This window comes from Ahaetulla prasina, chromosome 6 (assembly GCF_028640845.1).
Source record: "Ahaetulla prasina isolate Xishuangbanna chromosome 6, ASM2864084v1, whole genome shotgun sequence".
Lineage (NCBI taxonomy): Eukaryota > Metazoa > Chordata > Lepidosauria > Squamata > Colubridae > Ahaetulla > Ahaetulla prasina.
The window spans coordinates 111,650,274-111,675,050 of NC_080544.1; the positions used below are offsets into that span (position 1 = coordinate 111,650,274).

Genomic DNA, 24,777 nt, shown 5'->3' on the forward strand with positions numbered 1-24,777 from the left:
AAGCGCTTATTTCGGGGTTTAAAAAAAATATAAGGCAGGTTCTTATTTTCGGGGAAACGTCGTAGTCCTCGACTTACGGCCGTTCATTTGGTGACCGTTGGAAGTTACAACAGCACTGAAAAATGGGACGTACGCAGTGGTGGGATTCAAGTAATTTAACAACCGGTTCTCTGCCCGAATGATTTCTTCCAACAACCAGTTCATCAAACTGCTCAGAAAGTTAACAACCGGTTCTCCCGAAGTGGTGCGAACTGGCTGAATCCCACCACTGGACGTACGACCGTTTTTCCCACGGACGACCGTTGCTCCAGGGTCACATGATCAAAATTCAGAGGCTTGGCAGCTGGTTCGTATTTATGACGGTCGCAGTGTCACGTGATCCCATTTTGTGACCTTACAAGCAAAGTCAGTGGGGAAACCAGATTCACTTAACAACCGTTTTACTAATTTAACAACTGCAGTGATTCACTTAACAACAGTGGCAAGAAAAATTGTAAAATGGGACAAAACTCAAAATGTCTCGCACAGCAACATAAATATTACGCTCAATTGTGGTCATAAGTCGAGGACTACATATATTCAGTCATTTCTCCGCCTTGCCCCCCCTGTTTAACGAAGCAGTTTCCCCAAGAAAGATTATATTCAGTAAATGGATAGAAGAGAATATTTGTAGCTCGGGATTGAACTGTGGAGTCTTTGATGTTCTCTGTGCTGGCTGGTTTTGTTGCAGACGTTTCATGACCCAACTAGCTAACATCATCAGAACTAGGAGGGAGTGGAGTATGCAGAGAATAAGATGAAGAAGAGATGAGGGGGGCTGTGGGGTCTCTGGTGCTCTCTGAGCTCACTTGTTTGCTTGCAGACGTTTTATTACCAATCTAGGTAACAATATCAGTGCTAGAAGGGAGAGGAGTTTGTGGAAAGGAGGAGGAAGGGGACGACTATGGAGTCCTTGATGCTCTGATCTTGGCTGTGATCACACAGTCTTCTGGTGATTGGCCCAAGGTCACCCAGCCTAAGGCGGGATTAGAACTCACCATCTCCTGGTGACCCACCACCTTCAATGCCTAAGGCGGGACTAGAACTCACCATCTCCTGGTGACCCACCACCTTTAATGCCTAAGGCAGGACTAGAACTCGCCATCCCCTGGTGACCCACCACCTTTAATGCCTAAGGCAGGACTAGAACTCGCCATCTCCTGGTGACCACCACCTTTAATGCCTAAGGCGGGACTAGAACTCGCCATCCCCTGGTGACCCACCACCTTTAATGCCTAAGGCGGGACTAGAACTCACCATCTCCTGGTGACCCACCACCTTCAATGCCTAAGGCGGGACTAGAACTCACCATCTCCTGGTGACCCACCACCTTCAATGCCTAAGGCAGGACTAGAACTCACCATCCCCTGCTGACCCACCACCTTTAATGCCTAAGGCGGGACTAGAACTCGCCATCCCCTGGTGACCCACCACCTTTAATGCCTAAGGCAGGACTAGAACTCACCATCCCCTGGTGACCCACCACCTTTAATGCCTAAGGCAGGACTAGAACTCGCCATCCCCTGGTGACCCACCACCTTTAATGCCTAAGGCAGGACTAGAACTCACCATCCCTTGGTGACCCACCACCTTTAATGCCTAAGGCGGGACTAGAACTCGCCATCCCCTGGTGACCCACCACCTTTAATGCCTAAGGCGGGACTAGAACTCGCCATCCCCTGGTGACCCACCACCTTTAATGCCTAAGGCGGGACTAGAACTCGCCATCTCCTGGTGACCCACCACCTTTTATGCCTAAGGCGGGACTAGAACTCATAGTCTCCCAGTGATTGGCTGAAAAACTAGAATTCGCCCTCTCCTAGTGATTGGTCCAGTCACCCATCCGGCTTTCATGTCTACACCCTCTCCTGGTTTCTAGCCTGGGGTCTCAATCAGTAGGTGAAGCTTGTTTTGTTCTGCAGCAGTGAGTGTCTTTATTATTCCTTATGAGGGGAGAAGCACCTGTCCACCAGCGTTGATGGTGGCCTTCCGCCGAGGCTACTTGGTGAAGCGTCGAGGACTGTATTTGCGCTCAAACTGGGCGACATCAAACTTCCTCTTGCAACCGGCATAATTCATGTAGCGGATCTTGCCAAAGACGGCCCGTTCCGCCCAGCCTTGATCGTGGATCCCGCAGATGGACCACATGCAGCCTAGGAGAGACATAGAACAAGGCTAGCCACACTTGGCCAAAGGAAGGGTCTAATCTAATGTAATTAATTCAGAGGTCTTCAACACACAATCTAATCTATAATCTAATCCCAATCTAATCTAATCTAACCTAATCTACAAAGATCTATCCAAGTTTAAGAGACACACTCTATTGGCATTTTGGTGCACACTTAATCTAATCTAGTGTAATCTAATCTGATCTTTAATCTCTTCTAATCTTCTAATCTCTTCTAATCTAATCTATGAAGATCTATCCGAGTTTAAGTGACACATTATGGATGCACGCATAATCTAATCTAATCTAGTATAATGTAATCTAATCTTTAATCTCTTCTAATCTAATCTATGAAGATCTATCCGAGTTTAAGTGACACACTCTATTGGCATATGGATGCACATATAATCTAGTGTAATCTAATATAATCTTTAATCTCTTCTAATCTAATCTACCAAGATCTATCCGAGTTTAAGAGACACACTCTATTGGCATATGGATGCACACTTAATCTAATCTAGTGTAATCTAATCTGATCTTTAATCTCTTCTAATCTAATCTATGAAGATTTATCCGAGTTTAAGTGACACATTCTATTGGGATATGGATGCACACATAATCTAATCTAATCTAGTGTAATGTAATCAAATCTTTAATCTCTTCTAATCTAATCTATGAAGATCTATCCGAGTTTAAGTGACACACTCTATTGGCATATGGATGCACATATAATCTAGTGTAATCTAATATAATCTTTAATCTCTTCTAATCTAATCTACAAAGATCTATCCGAGTTTAAGAGACACACTCTATTGGCATATGGATGCACACTTAATCTAATCTAGTGTAATCTAATCTGATCTTTAATCTCTTCTAATCTAATCTATGAAGATTTATCCGAGTTTAAGTGACACATTCTATTGGGATATGGATGCACACATAATCTAATCTAATCTAGTGTAATGTAATCAAATCTTTAATCTCTTCTAATCTATGAAGATCTATCCGAGTTTAAGTGACACACTCCATTGGCATATGGATGAACACATAATCTAATCTAGTGTAATCTAATCTGATCTTTAATCTCTTCTAATCTAATCTACAAAGATCCGACTTTAAGTGACACACTATTGACGTATGGATCAGTAGTGGGTTTCAATTTAGTTTGCTACCGGTTCGCTTGTGCGCGACGCTTCTGAGCATGTGCAGAAGTGTCCGGGTGGGTGGGCGGAGTCTCCTGCCGCCACTGCTACTGGTTTGCCCAATCTGGAGCGAACCAGTAGCAACCCACTGGTATGGATGCACACATAATCTAATGTAATCTAATCTATAATCTAATCTCTTTTAATCTAATCTAATCTAGAAAGATCCATCTGAGTTTAAGCGACAGACACAATCAGGGCCCTAACTACAGTCAATCTCCAAGAGATGCTGAGATCTCAGCTACCTGTCCCATCCCTCGCTTAGAAGCTGTGGGATCACTTGGATAACCAAAAGATTCTGAAAAGAGGCCTTCAAGTAAAAACAAAAACTTATGAAACTACATCTATTACGCATGTCATTCCTCCCTCTGGTATGGGTTTGGCTTTACGGGGAGTCCTCATTGATTGACCGCCCCGTTTAACGGCAGGGCAGAGAGAAGCCCAAAGGCTAAGTCGTAGGTCCTTTCCCTCAATCCTTGGGTAACCTCCCAGCCTCTGTTGTGGTCCGCCAGCAGCCTGCGGAGCTGGCAAGGGAGTCGGACAGCGATGAGGCTGAGGAAGAACATGGGCCAGTCCTGGAGGCTGGGGAAGGCCCGGATGAGGGCTCTGCGTCGGAGGCAGAGGTGGGGCCAGGGCCATCGGGGAGTGATGTGCGGACTCCAGAGCCTCCAGAGGCTGACAGTAGTGAGGCAGAGAAACAGGAGGAGCCTGTTCCTAATGCACGCATGAGAAGAGCTGCCAGAAGGCAAGAGCAGCTCAAGCAAAGAGGACGACTCGGGAGTAGGGCTAAGAGATGATCGGCCCCTCCCATAAGGTTTAAAAGACCAGCAACGGCGTTTGGGCTCTTTGCCGGAAAACAACGCTGATAGCTTCGTCTTCTTGCATTTATTTTTGTATTGATGTCTTCTGAACTTTTGCCAAGAAAGGCCTTTGGCAGTTTGCCTAATTGGACCAAGGTTTGCAATAGGACTGAGGAATTTGTGTTGGGAGGAATTTGATTTAATTTAGTTGAACTACGCTGAGAATGAATTAATTCTCAGCTGTTATAATAAAGTTTGTTTGTTTTTTTCACGGACTGAGTTTCCTACTACCTACTTGGGCCTGGGTCACAACCGCCTCTCCTTTACTCACCTACATATCCGTTGGGGTCTCGGCCGTCCAATTCGTAGCGGTCATTCAGGTAGATGCTAAACTGCAGGGCCTCCTCGGGTGACTTGGTCCACTCCAAGATCTTCTTGGCCCAATACATCCGCAGGAAGCCGTGCATTTTCCCTTCGTGGACCATCTGGAGCTGAGATGGAAGAGGGGGAAGGACCAGTGAACTTCACCTCTCCATGGAGAAAGCGAAGGTCCCTTGGAAACCGATTTAAAACCCCAGCATCCATGGCTTGGAAGGGGCCTTCAACGTCTTTTAGGCTAACTATCTTCAGATCTTCCCAGATCAACGCCCACCAATCTTTCTTCAAAAAGCCCAATGATGCAGCCCCAGGGTTTAAATTATCCTCCAAAGCACCTGAGGGCAGGACATCCTGACGGTCACTAAACAGCACTGAAAGAGTGACTTATGACCGTTTTTCACCCTCACAATCGTCATAACATCCCTTGGGTCGTGCAATCAAAATTCAGCTGCTTGGCACCTGGCATATATTTATGATGGCCGCAGTGTCCCTGGGTCATGGGATCCCCTTTTGCGACCTTCTGAGTGGCGCGGTGGTTAGAGTGCAGTACTGCAGGCTCCTTCTGCTGACTGCCTGTTGCCTGCAGTTCAGCAGTTCAAACCTCACCAGGCTCAAGGTTGACTCAGCCTTCCGTCATTCCGAGGTGGGTAAAATGAGGACCCAGATTGTTGGGGGCAAGAGGCTGACTCTGTAAACCGCTCCGAGAGGGCTGTAAAAGCACTGTGAAGCGGTATATAAGCGCTATTGCTATTGCTTTTGACAAGCAAAGTCAACGGAGAAGCCAAATTCATTTCACAACCGACTGACTGACGTAACAACGGCAGCGATTCACTTAACAACGTGCGGCAAGAAAGTCCGTAAAACGGGCCACCGCTAACTTAGCAACTGCCTCGCTTAGGGACACAAATTTTGGGCTCCATTGGGGTCATAAGTCGAGGACTACCTGTATGACAATAAAGAGATGTAGGAAATGGCATAGCCTTCGCGCGTGCCGTTGAAGAAACCCGCAAACCCTTAGTCAAATGCAATTAGCCAGGATCTCCTAACCACGTTTCCTCTTGACTTCGGATTACCTGCGCCGCGTTCCACAGGGGGTCGTGTGTCTTCCCTTCTTCCAATTGCTCCAGCGTGTACAGGTAAGGCCTCTTGTCCTTGGCATGGAGCTTCAGTGTGGTCTTCGCCCAGTCGTAAGCACCTTTGGAAGAATACACACCTGTCAGAACGTTGGAGAGGTCCCTGTAGGTGTTATGGCCTGTCGGCCGCCGGCCCCTCCAACTGCCAAATGAGAGGAGGTGTGGGAGTCAAGGTCAGCATCAAGGCCTGGGTCGTCTGTCAGCCCTCAGATGGAGAGTCAACAGCCCCCAGGTCTGGAGGTGGCTGATGAGGAAGAGGAGGAACAGCTGGGTCCAGTGCCTGATGCGCCGATACACAGAAGGCAGAGGAGAGGAGAACAGTGGAAATCTATGGGCCGGTCCTTGGGACAGAAAAACCACCACTGCTAGCCAAGCCCCACCCTAGCTCTGGGGATAAAAAGCAGGGGGCGGAGATGAATAGATGTGGCAGACAACTATTCATCTTTTGGACGGACGGACTTGTTAGCCTGCGGTGAGAGAGAGACTTTTGGCCGGGGCTGCCGGCACTTCTAAATTAAAGGAATCTTTGAGTTAACTTCAGAAGGTTTGTCGTGTTTGGGGAGCTGGGTCAGAACACCCAGTTGGAAGGAGGGAGTCAAACAGGGGATTAGCCAGGACTCAATACAATAAACACAAGGGAGCAAGATCTCATAGACATAGACGCACACCCCAAATGCTTTCGAGCCTTATCTAGTCTTTCCTACGTAAAAACTGCCTGTCTGGGAAGATTCCTGTATTATAGGCAGAAAACAATAAAGTAGGTAGTTTGAACTCTACCCATCTGAGTCCGGTTATTCACGCCTGACACAAGTGGCTGCATTCACACAACCAGCACAGGTTTAAGGACGCAGCAGAGGCCTTCACCCAACCTGTTTATGGTTCGGTTAGGTCTTTGGATCTACGTGTCTCGTATGAGCCCAGAAGACGGAGGGCTCCATTACCTTCAACCTTGTCGTAGTTGGGGTTGAAGAAACAGAAGTTGTCCGCCAGTTCCCGACGCACCACGGCCTCCTCGATGAAACCTTCCACGGATTCTTTGTACTTGGTGCGATATTTGCGCACCTCCAAAATGGCTCGTTGCACAGCCACCTGACCTACGAGGGATGAAATCAGAGGTCATGTCAACTCGCAAAGCATAGGCAAGGGGGATGGGAAAACAAACTCTGCAGCTGTGGACAAAAGCACATTCCAGACATATCTCTGTCAAGGCCATCTCCGTGGTTACCCATAGTGGCCGGAGGGGAGTGATCTCTACAACCTGCGAAATTTTTTCATTGGAGAATGTGACTGATGACACACCCCTCGGGGGGAGGGTAAACAGGGTCAGAGTTGGAATGTAAATTACCTATGTGCATAGGGACTACCCAGAGGACTGAAAAAAGTGATTTCTGACAGGTTCTCACACTTTTGACCAGTCTTCACACTTATGACCGGTCATCATTTATCCCTGTTGCAGCATTTTGTGCATAGGGTCTACTCAGAGGGCTGAAAAAGTTATTTCTGACCTGTCCTCACACTTTTGACTGGTCCTCACACCTACAACTGTCCTCACATTTTACATTTTGCACCCTATCTTGTAACCGTAGTGAAGAGAAGCAGTTGTGAAATGAGTGACATGATTGTTAAAAAATGCTGCAATGGGCATAAATGTGAGGATGGTCATAAGTGCGAGGACCGGTCAGAAATTACTTTTTTTAGCCCTCTAAGTAGTTTCTATGCCCATAGCCAGGGCCACCCGGTCACATGAGCAGCTAGCCACGCCCACCCAGTCACATGACCACCAAGCCACACCCCAAAATAAGCCACGCCCACAGAACCAGTAGCAACAAATTTTACATTTCACCACTGCTTTGAACAGTCACTAAACGAGCAGTTGTAAGTGGAGAACTACCCCTATACGCACCAAAGTGGAACCAGGGCGAGAGGTTGCTGAGGGCTGGCCGGTTGGGGTTGTTTCGGTCCGAACCGAAGAACTTCAGCCTGTCCTTCACAAACTCTTCCAGCACCTTGAAGCCAGAGGAAGTTCCCGGCTTGGCCCATTCCACCTCCTTGACGGAGCGATCCACCTGCAAGCTGGAATAACAGGCCTCCCAGCTGATGGGCTGTAAGATTTTCAAGCGGGGCAGAGACGACGGATGGCAAGAAGGGAAAAGAACATCGTCAAGAGGCAAAGGATTTTATACTCAGGTGACGCGCTGTTTAACGCAAGCTGGCACGTTTGTATTAAACGAAAAATTTAAAAAAAAATTATTTAAAAAGAAAAAAGGAAAAAGAAAATGGAGCAGAAAAAATTTAACGCTCCTGTAGGTGCAAACTCCAGGCCAACACAAGAAGGGCCAATTATTTATTTATTTATTTTATTTATTTATTTTGTCACAACAGTATACACAAGCATCAACATAAGTCAACAAAATATCATAGAAGCATATATGTGAGCAAAAGTATGTAATAATTGTATTAATTTGATATAATGAAAGGAAACATTAGGACAGGAACGGTAATAATAATAATAATAATAATAATAATAATAATAATAATAATAATAATAATAATAATAATAATAATAATAATAATAATAATAATAATAATAATAATATAATTTTTATACCGCCCTTCTCCCGAAGGACTCAGGGCGGTGAACAGCCAGATAAAACAATACAATATATTACAATAAAAACACTATTAAAAAACTTATTCAATATGGCCTAACTTTAAAATAAAATACATAATATAAAATAAACCCCAGTAAAATCCAATTTAAAAACCCTATTAAGCCAGTCCTTAATAGTAGACACTTTTGTGCTCTTATGCACGCCCCTTACGGTCCTCTTAGGAATCGGGTGAGGTCAATAGGAGACAGTTTTTGGTTGAAGATTTTGGGAGTTTGAGAAGAGACCACAGAGTCTCTTTAAATCGATTTATTAAATTAAATAAATTAAATGAAACCAATTTATTAATTAATTACATTAATTAAATTAATTATTAATAAATTAAACCGATTTATTGATAAAAGCCAACTGTTAGTGGAGGAATTTTAACTACGGGTAGTTCTTGACTTACAACAGTTCACTTAGTGACCGCTGGAAGTTACATTTGAAAAAAGGGACTTAAGACTGTTTTTCACACACTTATGACCGTTGCAGCACTCCTACAGTCACGTGATCAAAATTCAGATAGTTGGCAACTGACTCATATTGTGACGGTCACAAATATGGGGGGGGGTCAGGTGCTCCTCTTTTGCGACCTTCTGGCAAGCGAAGTCAAGGGGGAAGCCAGATTCGCTTAAACGACCGTGTTACCAATTTAACAACTTCCACTGATTCACTTAGCAAACGTGTCAAGAAAAGTCGTAAAATGGGGCAAAGCTCACTTAACAAATCTCTCGCTCAGCAACATCAATTTTGGGCTCAATTGCAGTCGTAGGTCGAGGACTACCTCTACCGTAACTATGGTATTAGTTTGTAGTCAGAGAAGAGTCAATGGAATTCAACAAGGGTTTAGTCTTAGTTTGTTTGTGGCTATGTAGGGATTCTCGGCTGAAACCTCTTTTGACTCCGCCCTCATGTCCCCAGGTAGCTGGGAGTTCTAGTCCCCCCTTAGGCATGAAAGCCAGCTGGGTGACTTTGGGCCAATCACCAGGAGACTGTGAATTCTAGTCCCACCCTAGGCATGAAAGCCAGCTGGGTGACTTGGGCCAATCACCAGGAGACTGTGAATTCTAGTCCCACCTTAGGCATGAAAGCCAGCTGGGTGACTTTGGGCCAATCACCAGGAGTGTGAATTCTAGTCCCGCCCTAGGCATGAAAGCCAGCTGGGTGACTTTGGGCCAATCACCAGGCAGCTGGGATTTCTAGTCCTGCCCTAGGCATGAAAGCCAGCGGAGTGATTTTGGGCCAATCACCAGCCAGCTGGGCGTTCTAGTCCCCACTTAGGCATGAAAGCCAGCTAGGTGACTTTAGGCCAATCACCAGGCAGTTGGGAGTTCTAGTCCCGCCCTAGGCATGAAAGCCAGCTGGGTGACTTTGGGCCAATCACCAGGCAGCTGGGCGTTCTAGTCCCGCCCTAGGCATGAAAGCCAGCGGAGTGACTTTGGGCCAATCACCAGGCAGCTGGGCGTTCTAGTCCCGCCCTAGGCATGAAAGCCAGCTGGGTGACTTTGGGCCAATTACCAGGCAGATGGGAGTTCTAGTCCCCACTTAGGCATGAAAGCCAGCTAGGTGACTTTGGGCCAATCACCAGGCAGCTGGGCGTTCTAGTCCCGCCCTAGGCATGAAAGCCAGCTGGGTGACTTTGGGCCAATTACCAGGCAGATGGGAGTTCTAGTCCCCACTTAGGCATGAAAGCCAGCTAGGTGACTTTGGGCCAATCACCAGGCAGCTGGGAGTTCTAGTCCCATCCTAAGCATGAAAGCCAGCGGAGTGACTTTGGGCCAATCACCAGGAGGCTGTGAGTTCTAGTCCTACCATAGACATAAAAGCCTAAACTGCCTGGGGAATTCTGGGAGTTGAAGTTCACCCCCCAGTTTAGGAAACACTGCCTTAGAGACGGCTCAGTCCAGCCCCACAACCAACCCCATCACCTCTGCCTGAAGCTCAGACGGGAACGGGTGCTTGACGACAGGCGGAAATTCGGTCAGGAATTCAGCCAGTCGGTCATGGATCTTCCTCCGAATTGTCCTGGCTCCGTATTCCTGCTTCCCCGAGGCAACCCAGCACGGGACAATATTGTGGGCGTCCACCTGAGGATGGAAAACGAGAAGGGCTTGTTGGCCAATCGAAAGGCAAGAGATTAAGAAAATGGGTTTCTTTTATAATTGGTTAGAAGTGAGAAGGTCTGCCTTTTTGCTAGATTTCTCTTCTCAGCCTAACTGGGAAACTCCGACTGGGCAGAACGGATCATATAACATATGTGGGTATATGCCTATTTTTTAGTTTATTTACTTATTTATTTTATCATGTTTATGTAGGGTGTATTGGCATATAAAGTTCTTTTCTTCTCTTTTCTCTTCTCCTCTCCTCTCCCCTTCTCCTCTCCTCTCCTTCCTAGCCTCCTCCTCCTCTCCTCCTTTTCTCTTCTCCTCTCCTCTCTTCCCTTCCCTTCTACTCTATTCTCCTTCTTTCTTCCTAGCCTCCTCCTCCTCTTCTCCTTTTCTCTTCTCCTCTTCTCTCCTTCTACTCTACTCTACTCCTTCTTCCTAGCCTCCTCCTCCTCCTCTTCCACTCTTCTCTTCTCTTCCCTTGCCCACCCCTTCTATTCTACCCTATTTTCCTTCCTTCTTCCTAGCTTCCTCTTCTCTTCTCTTCTCTTCTCTTCTCTTCTCTTCTCTTTTCTCCTCTCCTCTCCTCTCCTCTCCTCTCCTCTTTTATATTCTATTCCATTCAATTCCATTCCATTCCATTCCATTCCATTCCAATATTCTCTTCTCTTCTCTTCTCTTCTCTTCTCTTCTCTTCTCTTCCTTTGCCCACCCCTTCTATTCTACTCTATTCTCCTTCCTTCTTCCTAGCCTCCTCTTCCTCCTCTCCTCTCTCCTCTCTCTCCTCTCCTCTCTCCTCTCTCTCCTATTTATATTCTATTCCATTCCATTCCATTCCATTCCAATATTCTCTTCTCTTCTCCTCTCCTCTCCTCTCTTCCCTTGCCCACCCCTTCTATTCTACTCTATTCTCCTTCCTTCTTCCTAGCCTCCTCTTCCTCTTCCTCTCCTCTCCTCTCCTCTCCTATTTATATTCTATTCCATTCCATTCCATTCCATTCCAATATTCTCTTCTCTTCTCCTCTCCTCTCCTCTCTTCCCTTGCCCACCCCTTCTATTCTACTCTATTCTCCTTCCTAGCCTCCTCCTCCTCCTCTTCCACTCTTCTCTTCTCTTCTCTTTTCTCTTCTCAACAGCCCCCTCTCTCTCCTCCACCCAGCCCATATTCTGAATTTTTCTTGCCATTTTTCGGGTGCGTTCTTGACTCTGGGAGTGCTTCTTCCACTCCGACATGCAGTCAAGGAGCCGTACATTTCTACCGCTTCTCTTTGCGCACCAATAAATTGGGGGTCAAATTTGCTTCAGCCCTCCCGACACCCCCAAACTGGTCTGCCCTACCCCATGGCGATTCCAGCCCCAACCTGGCACCTGAGCAAGGGGCACATCGCTGGGCAGCCGTTCCTGGATGTCTCGAACCCACTGCATGGGAACGCGGAGCGGGGAGAAATCTGTCACCACTCCGCCGATGCCGTGTTGGGTCACAAAGCGAGGCAGCGTGTCTTTCGCGAAACCGACCAGCAAGTGGAAAGGGATGTCGAGCACCTGACACTCCTGCAGAATGGGAAAAAAAAACAGATTGTCATCAACACAACAGCCCGTTCAACACAACACAGGAGAGCTTCCGGTTAGGCAAGAGCAGGCAGACATTAAAGGGGATGCTCGACTTACGACCGTTTGTTCGGCTGCTGTAATGATTCAAAGTTACGACCGCCTACGCACCCTTACGACCGACATGCCAACCCCGCTGCGGTCTCGTGATCTCAATTTGCAGCCATCCGGGGGTTTTTTTGGTTGTTTTTTTATTTGCATTTATATCCCGCCCTTCTCCGAAGACTCAAGGCGTGTCGTGTCCCACTCCTCCGCTGACGGCCGGGTCAGGGAAATCCGAATCAGGCGTGCCTCTGCAGCTCTGCCAAAGTCCTAGCAAAGTCCTCAGGGCAGGCAGGAGACCAGAAAGTGACTTCAGCAAGATATGTTTAGACTTTGCCTGACTCAGAAAATGCCAGAAAGCAGGTCCTTTATATAGGCCATGGGGTGTGGCTCCATGACTCAGCACTTATCCAGGCCTGCCCCTCCCTTCCTTCTGTTGCCTCCGCCTATCAAGTCTTCTGACGCGAGGGTCACTCCAGTCGGCAGCTGTTGGTAATTGACCTTACTCAGACTCACATGCTGTGGAGGAGGGGGAGGGGTCTAGTTGCTCCGTTTGCCTGGGCATGGAGCCAGAGCTGGGGGCTGGAGGTATTTCCTCCTCTTCAGCCTGTCTGGGCATGGAGCCAGGGCTGGGGCCGGGAGGCATACTAGGACATTCCTCCGTGTTCGGAAGCGGATAAGAAGACCCTGGCTGTGGTGAGATCGGACGAGACACAACAAGGCGGCTTACACTACGTCAAGCAATAGTCTTCATCCATTTGTATATTATATACAAAGTCAACTTATTGCCCCCAACAATCTGGGTCCTCATTTTACCTACCTTATAAAGGATGGAAGGCTGAGTCAACCTTGGGCCTGGTGGGGCTTGAACTTGCAGTAATTGCAAGCAGCTGTGTTAATAACAGACTGTCTTAGTCTGCTGAGCCACCAGAGTCAACCAGAGTTCGCTGACCACACGACCGTTTTTCACACTTATGACCATCGTAGCATCACCGTGGCCACGTAACCAAAAGTTGAACGCTTGGCAACTGGCAGGTACTTATGACAGTTGCAGTGTCCCCGGGATCACGTGATCCCCTTTTGTGACCTTCCCACCTGGCTTCTGACAAGCGAAGTCCATGGTGGATGCCAGATTCATTTAACGACCGTATGATTCACCGTATGATAACAGCTTCAAAAAAGGACGTAAAATGAGGCAAATTTCAGTGAAGAATTGTCGCCGTTAGCAATGGAAATTTTGGACTCAATTGTGGTCATAAGTCAAAAGATTTTTTGTATTGCAACAGTGGCTGGGGAATCCTGGGAGTTCAAGCCCACACACCTTCAAGCTGCCAAGACTGAGAAACACTGGCCCAGTTTGCTTAGGTAGTCCTCAACGTACAACCACCATTGAGTCCAAAATTTTATGTTGCTAGGTGAGACATTTGTGAAGTGAGTTTAGCCCCGTTTTACGACTTTTCCTGTCATAGTTGTGAGGTGAATCACTGCAGTTGTTAAATTAATCAAACTGTTTTTTAAGTGAACCTGGCTTCCCATTGACTGTGCTTGTTGGATGGTCGCAAAAAGGGGATCACATGACCCTGGGACCCTGGGACGTCATAAATGTGAGTCAGTTGCCAAGCATCTGAATTTTGATCCCGTGTCCATGGGGATGCCGCGAAGGTCATAAGAGTGAAAAACGGTTCCAATATTTTGAAAAAGAAGATTAAGTTTACTCCGCAGTTCTTTCTACTAGGAATAATTATGGACTATACAGCTATAGAGACTAAATTGATTTTGAACTTAATAACAGCCGCAAGGCTTTTGATTGCTCAATATTGGAAGAAAGAAGAATTACCTACAATCGAAGAATGGACACTCAAAGTATCAAATCTGGCAGAGATGACAAAAATCTCCGCTTACTTGAAAGACTATACACAAGAAAAATATATTTTAGAATGGAAAATGTGGATTGATTATATTCAGAATAAGATAAAAAAATATCGAATAGCATATGAGTAAATTTAGGAAATATTTTGTATTAGATATATTTTTGAAGGAGAGGGGAATTGAGAGTGTGATTAAGTGTGGAGAGACTAGAGGTTATAATTTAGGAATTATTTTAGATTATGATTGTTAGTTTTGATACCCTGCATTTTGTTCTGGGAAGTCGGGGTGGGGGGGTGGGTAAGGGGAGGGAATTGGGGGTTGAGGGTAGAGGATGGAGTGATGGTTAATGTACAGGATTATTGAAGATGTATAAATATAATTAATGTAGGGTCGGGTCTGCCCAGTTACCATTTTAGAACGGTGGGAGGGAGAAAGAGGAGAGAGTAGGAGGTAGGAAAGAGGAGAAGAGGAAGGAAGAGGGGTAGAAGAGGAGAAGGAAGGTGGAGGGTGGAGGAGGAGAGGATGTAGATAAGAGAAGGAGAGGAAGGTCTGGAAAGTAAAAGAAGGTAGAAGAGGGAAGAATGTTAAAAAGGGGGGTGGTGACTGGGCAGGCCCGACTAATTGTATATAACTGTACATTGAATGAGTTGTTTGACATGATTGTAAAAATAAAACTTTTTTACTAAAAAAAAAAAAAAGTGAAAAACGGTTCCTAAGTCACTTTTTTCAGTGGTGTTGTAACTCTGAACGGTCACTAAACGAACTGTTGTAAGTCAAGACCTACCTATACAGGTAGCCTCAACTTACAACCTTTCATTTCATAGTGACCGTTCAGAGTTACGCGACTTACAGTTATGTTTTTCACACTTATGACCACTGGAGCATCCCCATGGTCATGAGTTCAAAATTCAGACACTTGGCAATGGGCTCATATTTATGACGGTTGCCGTGTCCCCCCCTCCGGGGGTCACATTCTTTGGCGACCTTCTAACAAACAGGGAAGCCAGATTCATTTAACAATGTTATGTCATGTTAGTAACTTAACTATTGTAGTGATTCACTTAACAACCATGGGAAGAAAGATCATCAAACAGGACTAAGCGCACATAGCTGCCTCACTTAGCGGTGGAAATTTTGGGCTCTACTGTGGACTATCTATGCCAGTGGTAGTCAACCTGGTCCCTACCACCCACTAGTGGGCGTTCCAGCTTTCATGGCGGGCGGTAGGGGTTTGGTCCGATACTGAAGCACTTTCCTTCTTTTTTAATTTAATTGACTGTTTGAAAAATTTTCATAGCATTATTTAAAAACATTTTCATTAGGTTTTCATAAAATCCCCCGTGACAATTTAAATTTCTGAAAATATACTCTTTGTATCGCCCGCGCTTAAGTTTAGTTCACGTTACGTAAGTGAAACTAAATGGCGCTGTAATGCGACCGCAAACAAAAGAGCCCCGTCCCAGAATAGCTCGCGCATCTCCCACCACACCACCCAGCTGTAACAGACAAGCAGAGCTGGTAGCCGGCGCGGGGCCCCCCAAACCCAATCCACGATGCGCGAGAGGCATGCGCAGATGAAGATACACAGCGCATTATTGTGGAACCGGTGAGCAGTTAGAAAATTTTACTACTAACAGAGATACAAAAGTGGGCGGTAGGTATAAAAAGGTTGACTATCCCTGATCTATGCGATTCCTTTGCTTTGAATCCACAGAGGGGGGATTCAGAGCTCAGTTTTTTCTCTCCTTGTGCCTGCAATGCCCACCCACCTACCCACCCGCTGGTGCCAATACCTCAGCAACTTCCTCCAGGCCTCTGAGCAAAAAACCGAAATGGCGAATGGTGGCATCCAGGAATTTGGGCACCAGGCAGAAGCAGACGTGGAGCGGCAGGCGCTGTTTTAAGGCCAGGCGCTGGGCGTACAGGAAGGCCCAATTATCTGCAAGAAGGACGCACAGGTGTGGTGGGCTTGTGATAAAGCAAGAAAATTTGGGGGGGAAAAACACATAAATGGTTAGAAAAGATGACTGGAAAGCATTTTAAACCTGATGTTGTGGTCCGCCAGCAGCCTACGGAGCTGGCAATGGAGTCGGAGAGCGATGAGGCTGAGGAACAACATGGGCCAGTCCTGGAGGCTGGGGAAGGCCCGGATGAGGGCTCTGCGTCGGAGGCTGAGGTGGGGCCAGAGCCATCGGGGAGTGAGGTGTGGACTCCAGAGACTGACAGTAGTGAGGCAGAGGAACAGAAGGAGCCTGTTCCTAGTGCACACATGAGAAGAGCTGCCAGAAGGCAAGAGCAGCTCAAGCAGAGAGGACAACTCGGGAGTAAGGCTGAGAGATGATTGGCCCCTCCCCTAAGGCTTAAAAGACCAGCAACGGCATTTGGGCTTTGCCGGAAAACAATGTTGATAGCTTCATCTTCTTGCATTTATTTCTGTATTGGTGACTTCTGAACGTTTGCCAAGAAAGGCCTTTGGACTTTGCCTAATTGGATCAAGGTTTGCGATAGGACTGAGGAATTTGTATTGGGAGGAATTTGATTTAATTTAGTTGAACTACACTGAGAAGGAGTTAATTCTCAGCTGTTCAAATAAAGTTCATTTGTTTTTTCACTCAGTCTCCTACTACCTACTTGGGCCTGGGTCACAACACCTGAACTATTTTTATTAGGTATAATATCAGGTAAACATGGTCAGAAAATTATGTATTTAATATTATACATCTTGACAGCAGCGAGGACTGTATTTGCGCAATACTGGAAAAATAAAGGAACACATCGCAAGGAAGAAATAATTAAGGAAATACCAGGGTGTATGAAAATGGACATTAAAAATGAGACAGGAAGAAGATATAGAATAGAATAGAATAGAATTTATTGGCCAAGTGTGATTGGACATACAAGGAATTTGTCTTGGTGCATATGCTCTCAGTGTACATAAAAGAAAAGATACCTTCATCAAGGTACAACAATCTATATCAATATAAATCATAAGGAACAATCAATATCAATATAAATCATAAGGATTACCAGCAACAAAGTTACAATCATAAGTGGAAAGAGATGGGTGATGGGAACGATGAGAAGATTAATAGTAGTGCAGATTTAGTAAATAGTTTGACAGTGTTGAGGGAATTATTTGTTTAGCAGAGTGATGGCGTTCAGGAAAAAACTGTTCTTGTGTCTAGTTGTTCTGGTGTGCAGTGCTCTATAGTGTCGTTTTGAGGGTAGGAGTTGAAACAGTTTATGTCCAGGATGTGAGGGATCTGTAAATATTATCAAACGTGGAGTCTATTTTATCAGCGGTTGGAAAAAAGGGGTGGAGATTAAGAATGTATTATGTACAATTAAGCAAATTAAATACCCAGACAACACGATGTTTATTAAGCACTAAGAAATGCAATTAGTAAAAATAATAATATTTTTTTTTAAAAAAGGATATGGAGTGCAAATTCAGCTAAGATCCCTTATGGTTCAATCCATCCTGCTAAACCCTAAAAGTGACTTTAATTGAGGAAAGGGGCCGACCCAGTTGTGTGCGAACCCAACCATAACCTGTCCTGCAGTCAGGAACTGGAGCAATCACCATTGAGTAGTTTTCTCCCAGCGGGATTTACAATCTCACCTTGAACTCTCTGATCGCGAGACATCCAGTACAAGATCCCCCGAGCCCCCTCCTTGAGATCAGGAACCAGAGAGATCAACCGGACGCGTTTCTTGTTGTACGGGAACTCCACGACCGACGTCGCCACGCTCAAACGGGTTTCCTTCACCGTCTCGGCCAAGCTCTGGGTTGGAGGATCATCCAAAGATTTGAACTTCTTTGCAGAGAAGGCCTCTGTGCCAGTGTGGTCCGATTTTCTGCCTCCCTTTAAGCTGTCAGATGTGGACGTGACCGGCCCGGGCATCTTCCTCTTCGGAGACATGGCTGCGAGTTCTAAAATAGGTCTGTGAGAAAAGCGGGTGGAACATAAGCAGCCGGAGACTCTTTGATAGAGACACACACACACAAAAACCCACTTTCTCAATTTGATTAAAATCTAGCTGGGTGTCGTCCTCCCTCGTCTCCTCAGCAAGGCCCCTCCCAACCGGGCCTTTTATCAGACTCCGAGTCTGATAATGAAGATGAATGGCCTGTCATGACTCCAGCCCCCGGCCCTGGCCCCATGCCCGGAGAGGATTCAAGGAGTGAAAGGAGAAGCCCGATAAACCTCACTCATACAGCGTGTGTTCCTTTGGCTCAGCCTTCAGAGCAGGAAGCCAGCCAGGTGGTGGAATTACCCGGGCCTACTCCCTCTGACCCCTCCCTTTCCCAGACGCTGACAGCAGATCCAGCTGAAGACAATTTAGAGTGGGAGGACCCTCGCTTCCAGAGATCTGAGAGGCGACGCCAGCAGAAGGAAGGGTGGGGCAAGCCTGGATAAATGCTGAGTCATGGAGCCACACCCCACAGCCTATATAAAGGACCTGCTTTTGGCATTCCAACCTTGAGTCAAGCAAAGTCTTATCTAGTTTGCTGATATCAGACCCTATCGCTGAAGTCACAACTTGGACTCCTGCCTGCCCTGATAAACCTCGAAGGAACTTGGCAAGCTGCAGAGGCTTCGTTGCCAAGTTTGTTACGGATTTCCTTGACTCGTTCGTCGGAGTGGGAGTGGGACACGACACTGGGTTTCTAAACAGTAGATCCCTACTGTTCTGACCCAGCTCCCCAAACAAGACAAACCCTCTGAAGTTAACGCAAATATTCCTTTATTAGGAGCGCCGCCAGCCCCGGCAAAAAGTTTCTGTCTCCCCGCAGGCTAAGAAGTCCGTCTGGCAGGGAGATGAATAGTTGTCTGCCACATCTATTCATCTCTGCCCCCTGCTTTTTATCCCCTGAGCTAGGGCGGAGCTTCACTAGCAGCGGTGGTTCTTCTGTCCCAAGGACCGGCTCATAGATTTCCACTGCTCTCCTCTCCTCTGCCTTCTGTGCATTCGCACGACAGGCACTGGACCCAGCTGTTCCTCCTCTTCCTCCTCAGCCACCTCCAGACCTGGGGGCTCTTGACTCTCCATCTGAGGGCTGATGGACGGCCCAGACTCCACCTCTCTCCCTCTCTCTCTCTCTCTCTCTCTCTCTCTCTGCCAACTCCATTCCCGCTTCCCCATCGGAGCTCTCAGGTTGCCTTGATGCTGACCCTACCTCCCACACTTCCTCCTCCTCCTCTGATTCGGCTGCTGGGGGAGGGGGTGGCAGCCGACAGGGACCAGGACCCGAGGATTTTTTTCAGCACTGGTGCCCAGCTACAGTTATACAAAGGTAGACTGCCTCTGAGGGTGGAGGTTCCATTGAATGTCAATATGGGGATCTTTTCGAAAAGGGAGATTTGTTGGTTAGGTGGAGCGTCCCACTTAATGCTTCAGAAGCATTCAGAGACACGTCGCACACCTCCTTCCATTTTCTTGTAACAACAACCCTAGAAGGTAGACTGGACATGTGATTAGGTAGTCCTCGACTCACGACCACAATTGAGCCCCAAATTTATGTTGCTAAGTAAAACGTTTGTCAAGTGAAGTTTGCCCCATTTTATGACTTTTCTTGCCAAGTTTGTTACGGATTTCCTTGACTCGTTCGTCGGAGTGGGAGTGGGACACGACACTGGGTTTCTAAACAGTAGATCCCTACTGTTCTGACCCAGCTCCCCAAACAAGACAAACCCTCTGAAGTTAACGCAAATATTCCTTTATTAGGAGCGCCGCCAGCCCCGGCAAAAAGTTTCTGTCTCCCCGCAGGCTAAGAAGTCCGTCTGGCAGGGAGATGAATAGTTGTCTGCCACATCTATTCATCTCTGCCCCCTGCTTTTTATCCCCTGAGCTAGGGCGGAGCTTCACTAGCAGCAGGGGCTCTTCTGTCCCAAGGATCGGCTCATAGATTTCCACTGCTCTCCTCTCCTCTGCCTTCTGTGCATTCGCACGACAGGCACTGGACCCAGCTGTTCCTCCTCTTCCTCATCAGCCACCTATAGACCTGGGGGCTCTTGACTCTCCATCTGAGGGCTGATGGACGGCCCAGACTCCACCTCTCTCCCTCTCTCTCTCTCTCTCTGCCAACTCCATTCCCGCTTCCCCATCGGAGCTCTCAGGTTGCCTTGATGCTGACCCTGGCTCCCACACCTCTTCCTCCTCCTCCTCTGATTCGGCTGCTGGGGGAGGGAGTGGCAGCCAACAGGGACCAGGACCCGAGGATTTTTTTCAGCACTGGTGCCCAGCTACAGTTATACAAAGGTAGACTGCCTCTGAGGGTGGAGGTTCCATTGAATGTCAATATGGGGATCTTTTCGAAAAGGGAGATTTGTTGGTTAGGTGGAGCGTCCCACTTAATGCTTCAGAAGCATTCAGAGACACGTCGCACACCTCCTTCCATTTTCTTGTAACAACAACCCTAGAAGGTAGACTGGACATGTGATTAGGTAGTCCTCGACTCACGACCACAATTGAGCCCCAAATTTATGTTGCTAAGTAAAAAGTTTGTCAAGTGAATTTTGCCCCATTTTACAACTTTTCTTGCCAAGGTTGTTACGTGAATCACAGCAGTTAAGTGAGAAACATGGTTGCTAAATGAATCCAGCTTCCCCAGTGACTTTGCTTGTCAGAAGGTCGCAAAAGGGGATCACATGATCCCGGGATGCTGAAACTGTCATGTCGTGTCCCACTCCTCCGCTGACGGCCAGGTCAGGGAAATCCGAATCAGGTTTGCCTCTGCAGCTCTGCCCAAAGTCCTAGCAAAGTCCTCAGAGCAGGCAGGAGACCAGTAAGTGACTTCAGCAAGATAAGTTCGACTTTTGCCTGACTCAGAGACTGCCAGAAAGCAGATCCTTTATATAGGCCATGGGGTGTGGCTCCATGACTCAGCACTCATCCAGGCCTGCCCCTCCCTTCCTTCTGTTGCCTCCGCCTATCCAGTCTTCTGATGCGAGGGTCACTCCAATCAGCAGCTGTTGGAAGTAAACTTTCCTCAGGCTCACATGCTGTGGAGGAGAGGGAGGGGTCTAGCTGCTCCGTTTGCCTGGGCATGGAGCCAGGGCTGGGGCCGGGGGGTGCTCCCTCCTCTGCAGCTTGTCTGGGCATGGAGCCAGGACTGGGGCCGGGAGGTGCCCCCTCCTCTTCAGCTTGTCTGGGCATGGAGCCAGGACTGGGGCCGGGAGGCATACATTCCTCCGTGTTCGGGAACAGATAAGCAGACCCCGGCTGCGGTGAGAGCGGACAAGACACAACATGTCATAAATATGAGTCAGTTGCTAAGTGTCCAAAATTTTGATCACATGACCAAAGTCACATGCAATGGTCATAAATATGAAACACAGTCATAAGTCACTTTTTTCAGTGACTCGTGACTTCAGTGCCATTGTAACTTCGAATGGTCACTAAATGGACAGTTGTAAGTGGAGGACTACCAGTATTTGAGAACTTCCCAGCGGGCTTCTGACAAGCAAAGTCAACAGGGGAAGTTGGATTTGCTTAACGACTGCCTAATTCACTTAACAACTGCAATGATTCGCTTAACAGCCGTGGGAAAAAAAAGATTGTAAAATCAGCCACGACCCACTTAACAACTGCCTTGCTTAGCAACAGAAATTCCCATCCCAACTGTGCTCTTAAGTCGAGGATCAACTGTATTAGCATTGAATGGCAATCTCAGCCTAATTTAAATCTGTTAAATAGCCCAGGAGTTAAGTATAAACCTAAGTCTTTGCTACCAGTAATTGCTACCAACCTGCCTTCCATGGAGGACCTGTATACTGCACGAATCAAGAAGAGGGCCGTGAAAATATTTGCAGATCCCTCGCATCCAGGACATAAACTGTTTCAACTCCTACCCTCAAAACGACGCTATAGAGCACTGCACACCAGAACAACTAGACACAAGAACAGTTTTTTCCCGAAGGCCATCACTCTGCTAAACAAATAATTCCCTCAACACTGTCAAACTATTTACTGAATCTGCACTATTAATCTTCTCATAGTTCCCATCACCCATCTCCTCCCACTTATGACTGTATGACTATAACTTGTTGCTGGCAATCCTTATGATTTATATTGATATATTGACCATCAATTGTGTTGTAAATGTTGTACCTTGATGAACGTATCTTTTCTTTTATGTACACTGAGAGCATATGCACCAAGACAAATTCCTTGTGTGTCCAATCACACTTGGCCAATAAAATTCTATTCTATTCTATTCTATTCTATTCTATTCTAAGTCAGACCCATATAGCTACAGTTAATCCTCAACTTACGATCACAATTGAGCCTGAAATCTATGTTGCTAATTGAGACATTGCCCCATTTTATGACTTTTCTAGCCACATATGTTAAGGGAATCACTGCAGTTGATAAATTAGGAACACGGTTGTTAAGTGAATCTGGCTTCCGCATTGACGTTGTTTGTCAGAAGTTCACAAAAGGGGATCGCGTGACCCCGGGACACTGCGACCGTCATAAATGTGAGTCAGTTGCGCAAGCATCCGAATGTTAAACCACATGACCATGGGGATCAGTGGTGGGTTTATTTATTTTTTACCACCAGTTCTGAGGGTGTGGCTTAGTGGGCGTGGCATGGCTTGGTGGGTGTGGCTTGGTGGGAATGGCAGGGGAAGGATAATGTAAAATCTCCATTTCCACCCCTTTTACAGGATGCTGTAAAATCTCCATTCCGTCCCCACTCCAGGGGAAGGTTACTGCAAAATCCCCATTTCCTCCTGATCAGCTGGGACTCTGGAGGCAGAGAATAGATGGGGGTGGGACCAGTCTGAATTTTTACTACCGGTTCTCCGAACTACTCAAAATTTTCCACTACCGGTTCTCCGGAACCGATCAGAACCTGCTGAAACCCACCTCTGACGGGGATGTTGCAATGGTCGTAAATGTGAAAACCTGTCCTACGTCCCTCTTTTTCAGTGCCGTTGTAACTTTGAACGGTCACTAAGCAAACTGTTGTAAGTCGAGGACTACTTCTATAAAGACATCCCAGAGGGACTTTCCCCATAGATATCCCATGACGCCCCTAACTGGCTGGTGTGTTTGTGGTGTAGGATTCTGGGCTGTGACATTCCTTTTCTTTCTTTTTAAAGGCCTGTTTAGAACTACAAAGAGCATTTAATAATAGCCACCCTCCCTTCGGGCTGTTTCTCCAGATGGATCTGCCAGAGACCCATCATGCTGCTGGGGTGGGGGTGGGGATGATGGGTGTGGCAGCCACCCCATTGGGCAATTCCAGCTCCGCTTATACCGCAGCTACAGTTTGCAGAACTAACAAACTTCAACGATTTGCCCTAAAGCAGCATTTTTCAAACTTCGCCCACTTTAAAGACGGGTGGACTACAACTCCCAGCATTCCTCAGCCAGCTATGCTATAGCTATGCTATAGCTGAGGAATCCTGGGAGTTGTAGTCCGCCCACCTTTCAAGTGGCCAAAAGTTTGAAAAACTCAGCCTTACAACCTCGATTATTTAATAGATGCCTCAAATAAATAAGATAATAATAATAAAACTCCTTTCCATCTTTTTTTTTTAAAGCCTCCCTCCCATCCCACTCCCTCCTCCAGCCAAGCTCACACAGGGCCGAGGGGGCAGCAGACTACAAAGCCCATCCTCCTCTCCCGCGCCTGCAAAAAAAAAAAAAGAGACAATCCTGCCCACCGCAGAACCGGGAAAGGAAGGGCGATCATCTGCTCCTTCCGTCCTACAAACAACAGCCTTGCAAGGCAGGCCAAGGGAGGACTTCATCCATCCCCGCAGAAGAGACACAAGAGAAGCGGAGCCCGGCATGCGGGGGAAGGAATCCGGTCCACTCACCCGGCGATCTCCGCTCGCGTCTTCGGCCAGGCAGCTGATCGCTGGGCCCGCTTACACAACGCCAGCCGGCCCCTGGGCGGGGAAAGAGGCGGGACCGCCACGCCCCTCGCCACGCCCCTTCCCCGCCGATCCTTTTTTTTTTTTTTTGTGAATGAACTCCGGAGTGGCTGGATGGAACGTTGCGACTTTTCTTTTCTCAGCGTTCGAATCTTCTGACGTCACTTGTTTGGGGCTCGGCGGGCACGTGGCGGGAGAAGAAGCTTTGGACGCTGCCCCGCCTCCGGGGATCAGTTTAAAGGGTTTGGCCCGCTCCAGCGGGGTTTTTCAACGCTTTCCTAGGCTGCAGAGCTAATAATAATAAATTAATTAATTAATATTAATTAATATTATTAATTATTAATTATTAATTATTTAATAAATTATGAAAAAAAATTTATTTGCATTTATATCCCGCCCTTCTCCGAAGACTCAGAGCGGCTTACATTGTGTTAAGCCTTCATCCATTTGTATATTTGTATATTATATACAACGTCAACTTTTATTGCCCCCAACAATCTGGGTCCTCATTTTACCTACCTTATAAAGGATGGAAGGCTGAGTCAACCTTGGGCCTGGTGGGACTTGAACCTGCAGTAATTGCAAGCAGCTGCTGTTAATAACAGACTGCATTAGCCTGTTGAGCCACCAGAGGCTCAATTAATAATAATAATAATAAAACAGACCATGGAATAACTATACTATATATAAGCGGGGGTGGGTTGGTGGGGAGGGCGGGAGGGGAGACTACCAGGAGATCCCAGGGCTGTGAATCGACCTGGTAACTGACGATCCGCATTGTTGGCCAAGACGGTTTTGGGGGAAAGAATGGCAGATCTTTGGAGTTTTTTCAAGAAGAGATTGGAGTGCCATTTGTCAGAAATGGTGTAGGGTTCTCCTGCTTGGGTGGG

At 47.0% G+C, this 24,777-nt stretch overlaps 1 protein-coding gene across 2 annotated transcripts; it reads right to left on the reverse strand.

Moving 5' to 3' along the window:
• Nucleotides 1-368: 368 nt before the first annotated feature.
• LOC131200679 (deoxyribodipyrimidine photo-lyase-like) lies at nt 369-23,935 on the reverse strand. Of its 2 annotated transcripts, none has more exons than XM_058187810.1 (10): nt 23,831-23,935; nt 17,617-17,939; nt 15,788-15,933; nt 11,844-12,026; nt 10,299-10,457; nt 7,623-7,821; nt 6,661-6,813; nt 5,660-5,781; nt 4,540-4,699; nt 369-2,192 (listed from the first exon to the last, which is right to left on the reverse strand). In XM_058187810.1, exons 2-10 carry the CDS (start codon nt 17,915-17,917, stop codon nt 2,038-2,040), a joined length of 1,578 nt encoding a protein of 525 aa, XP_058043793.1. In that variant the 5' UTR covers nt 17,918-17,939; nt 23,831-23,935; the 3' UTR covers nt 369-2,037. The 2 variants fall into 2 exon arrangements, with proteins under 2 accessions (XP_058043793.1, XP_058043792.1); XM_058187809.1 differs by lacking the exon at nt 23,831-23,935 and adding an exon at nt 23,675-23,823.
• Between the last annotated feature and the right edge of the window lie 842 nt (nt 23,936-24,777).

Bases quoted from the DNA above. Each gene is read 5' to 3' on its own strand.
- LOC131200679 (XM_058187809.1), bottom strand. From the start codon at position 23,703: ATGATCGCCCTTCCTTTCCCGGTTCTGCG. The intron at 4,700-5,659 runs GTAATCCGAAGT...CTTCCATCTCAG, and splicing joins CCCTGTGGAACGCGGCGCAG to CTCCAGATGGTCCACGAAGG. The intron at 2,193-4,539 runs GTGAGTAAAGGA...TGTCTCTCCTAG, and splicing joins AGACCCCAACGGATATGTAG to GCTGCATGTGGTCCATCTGC.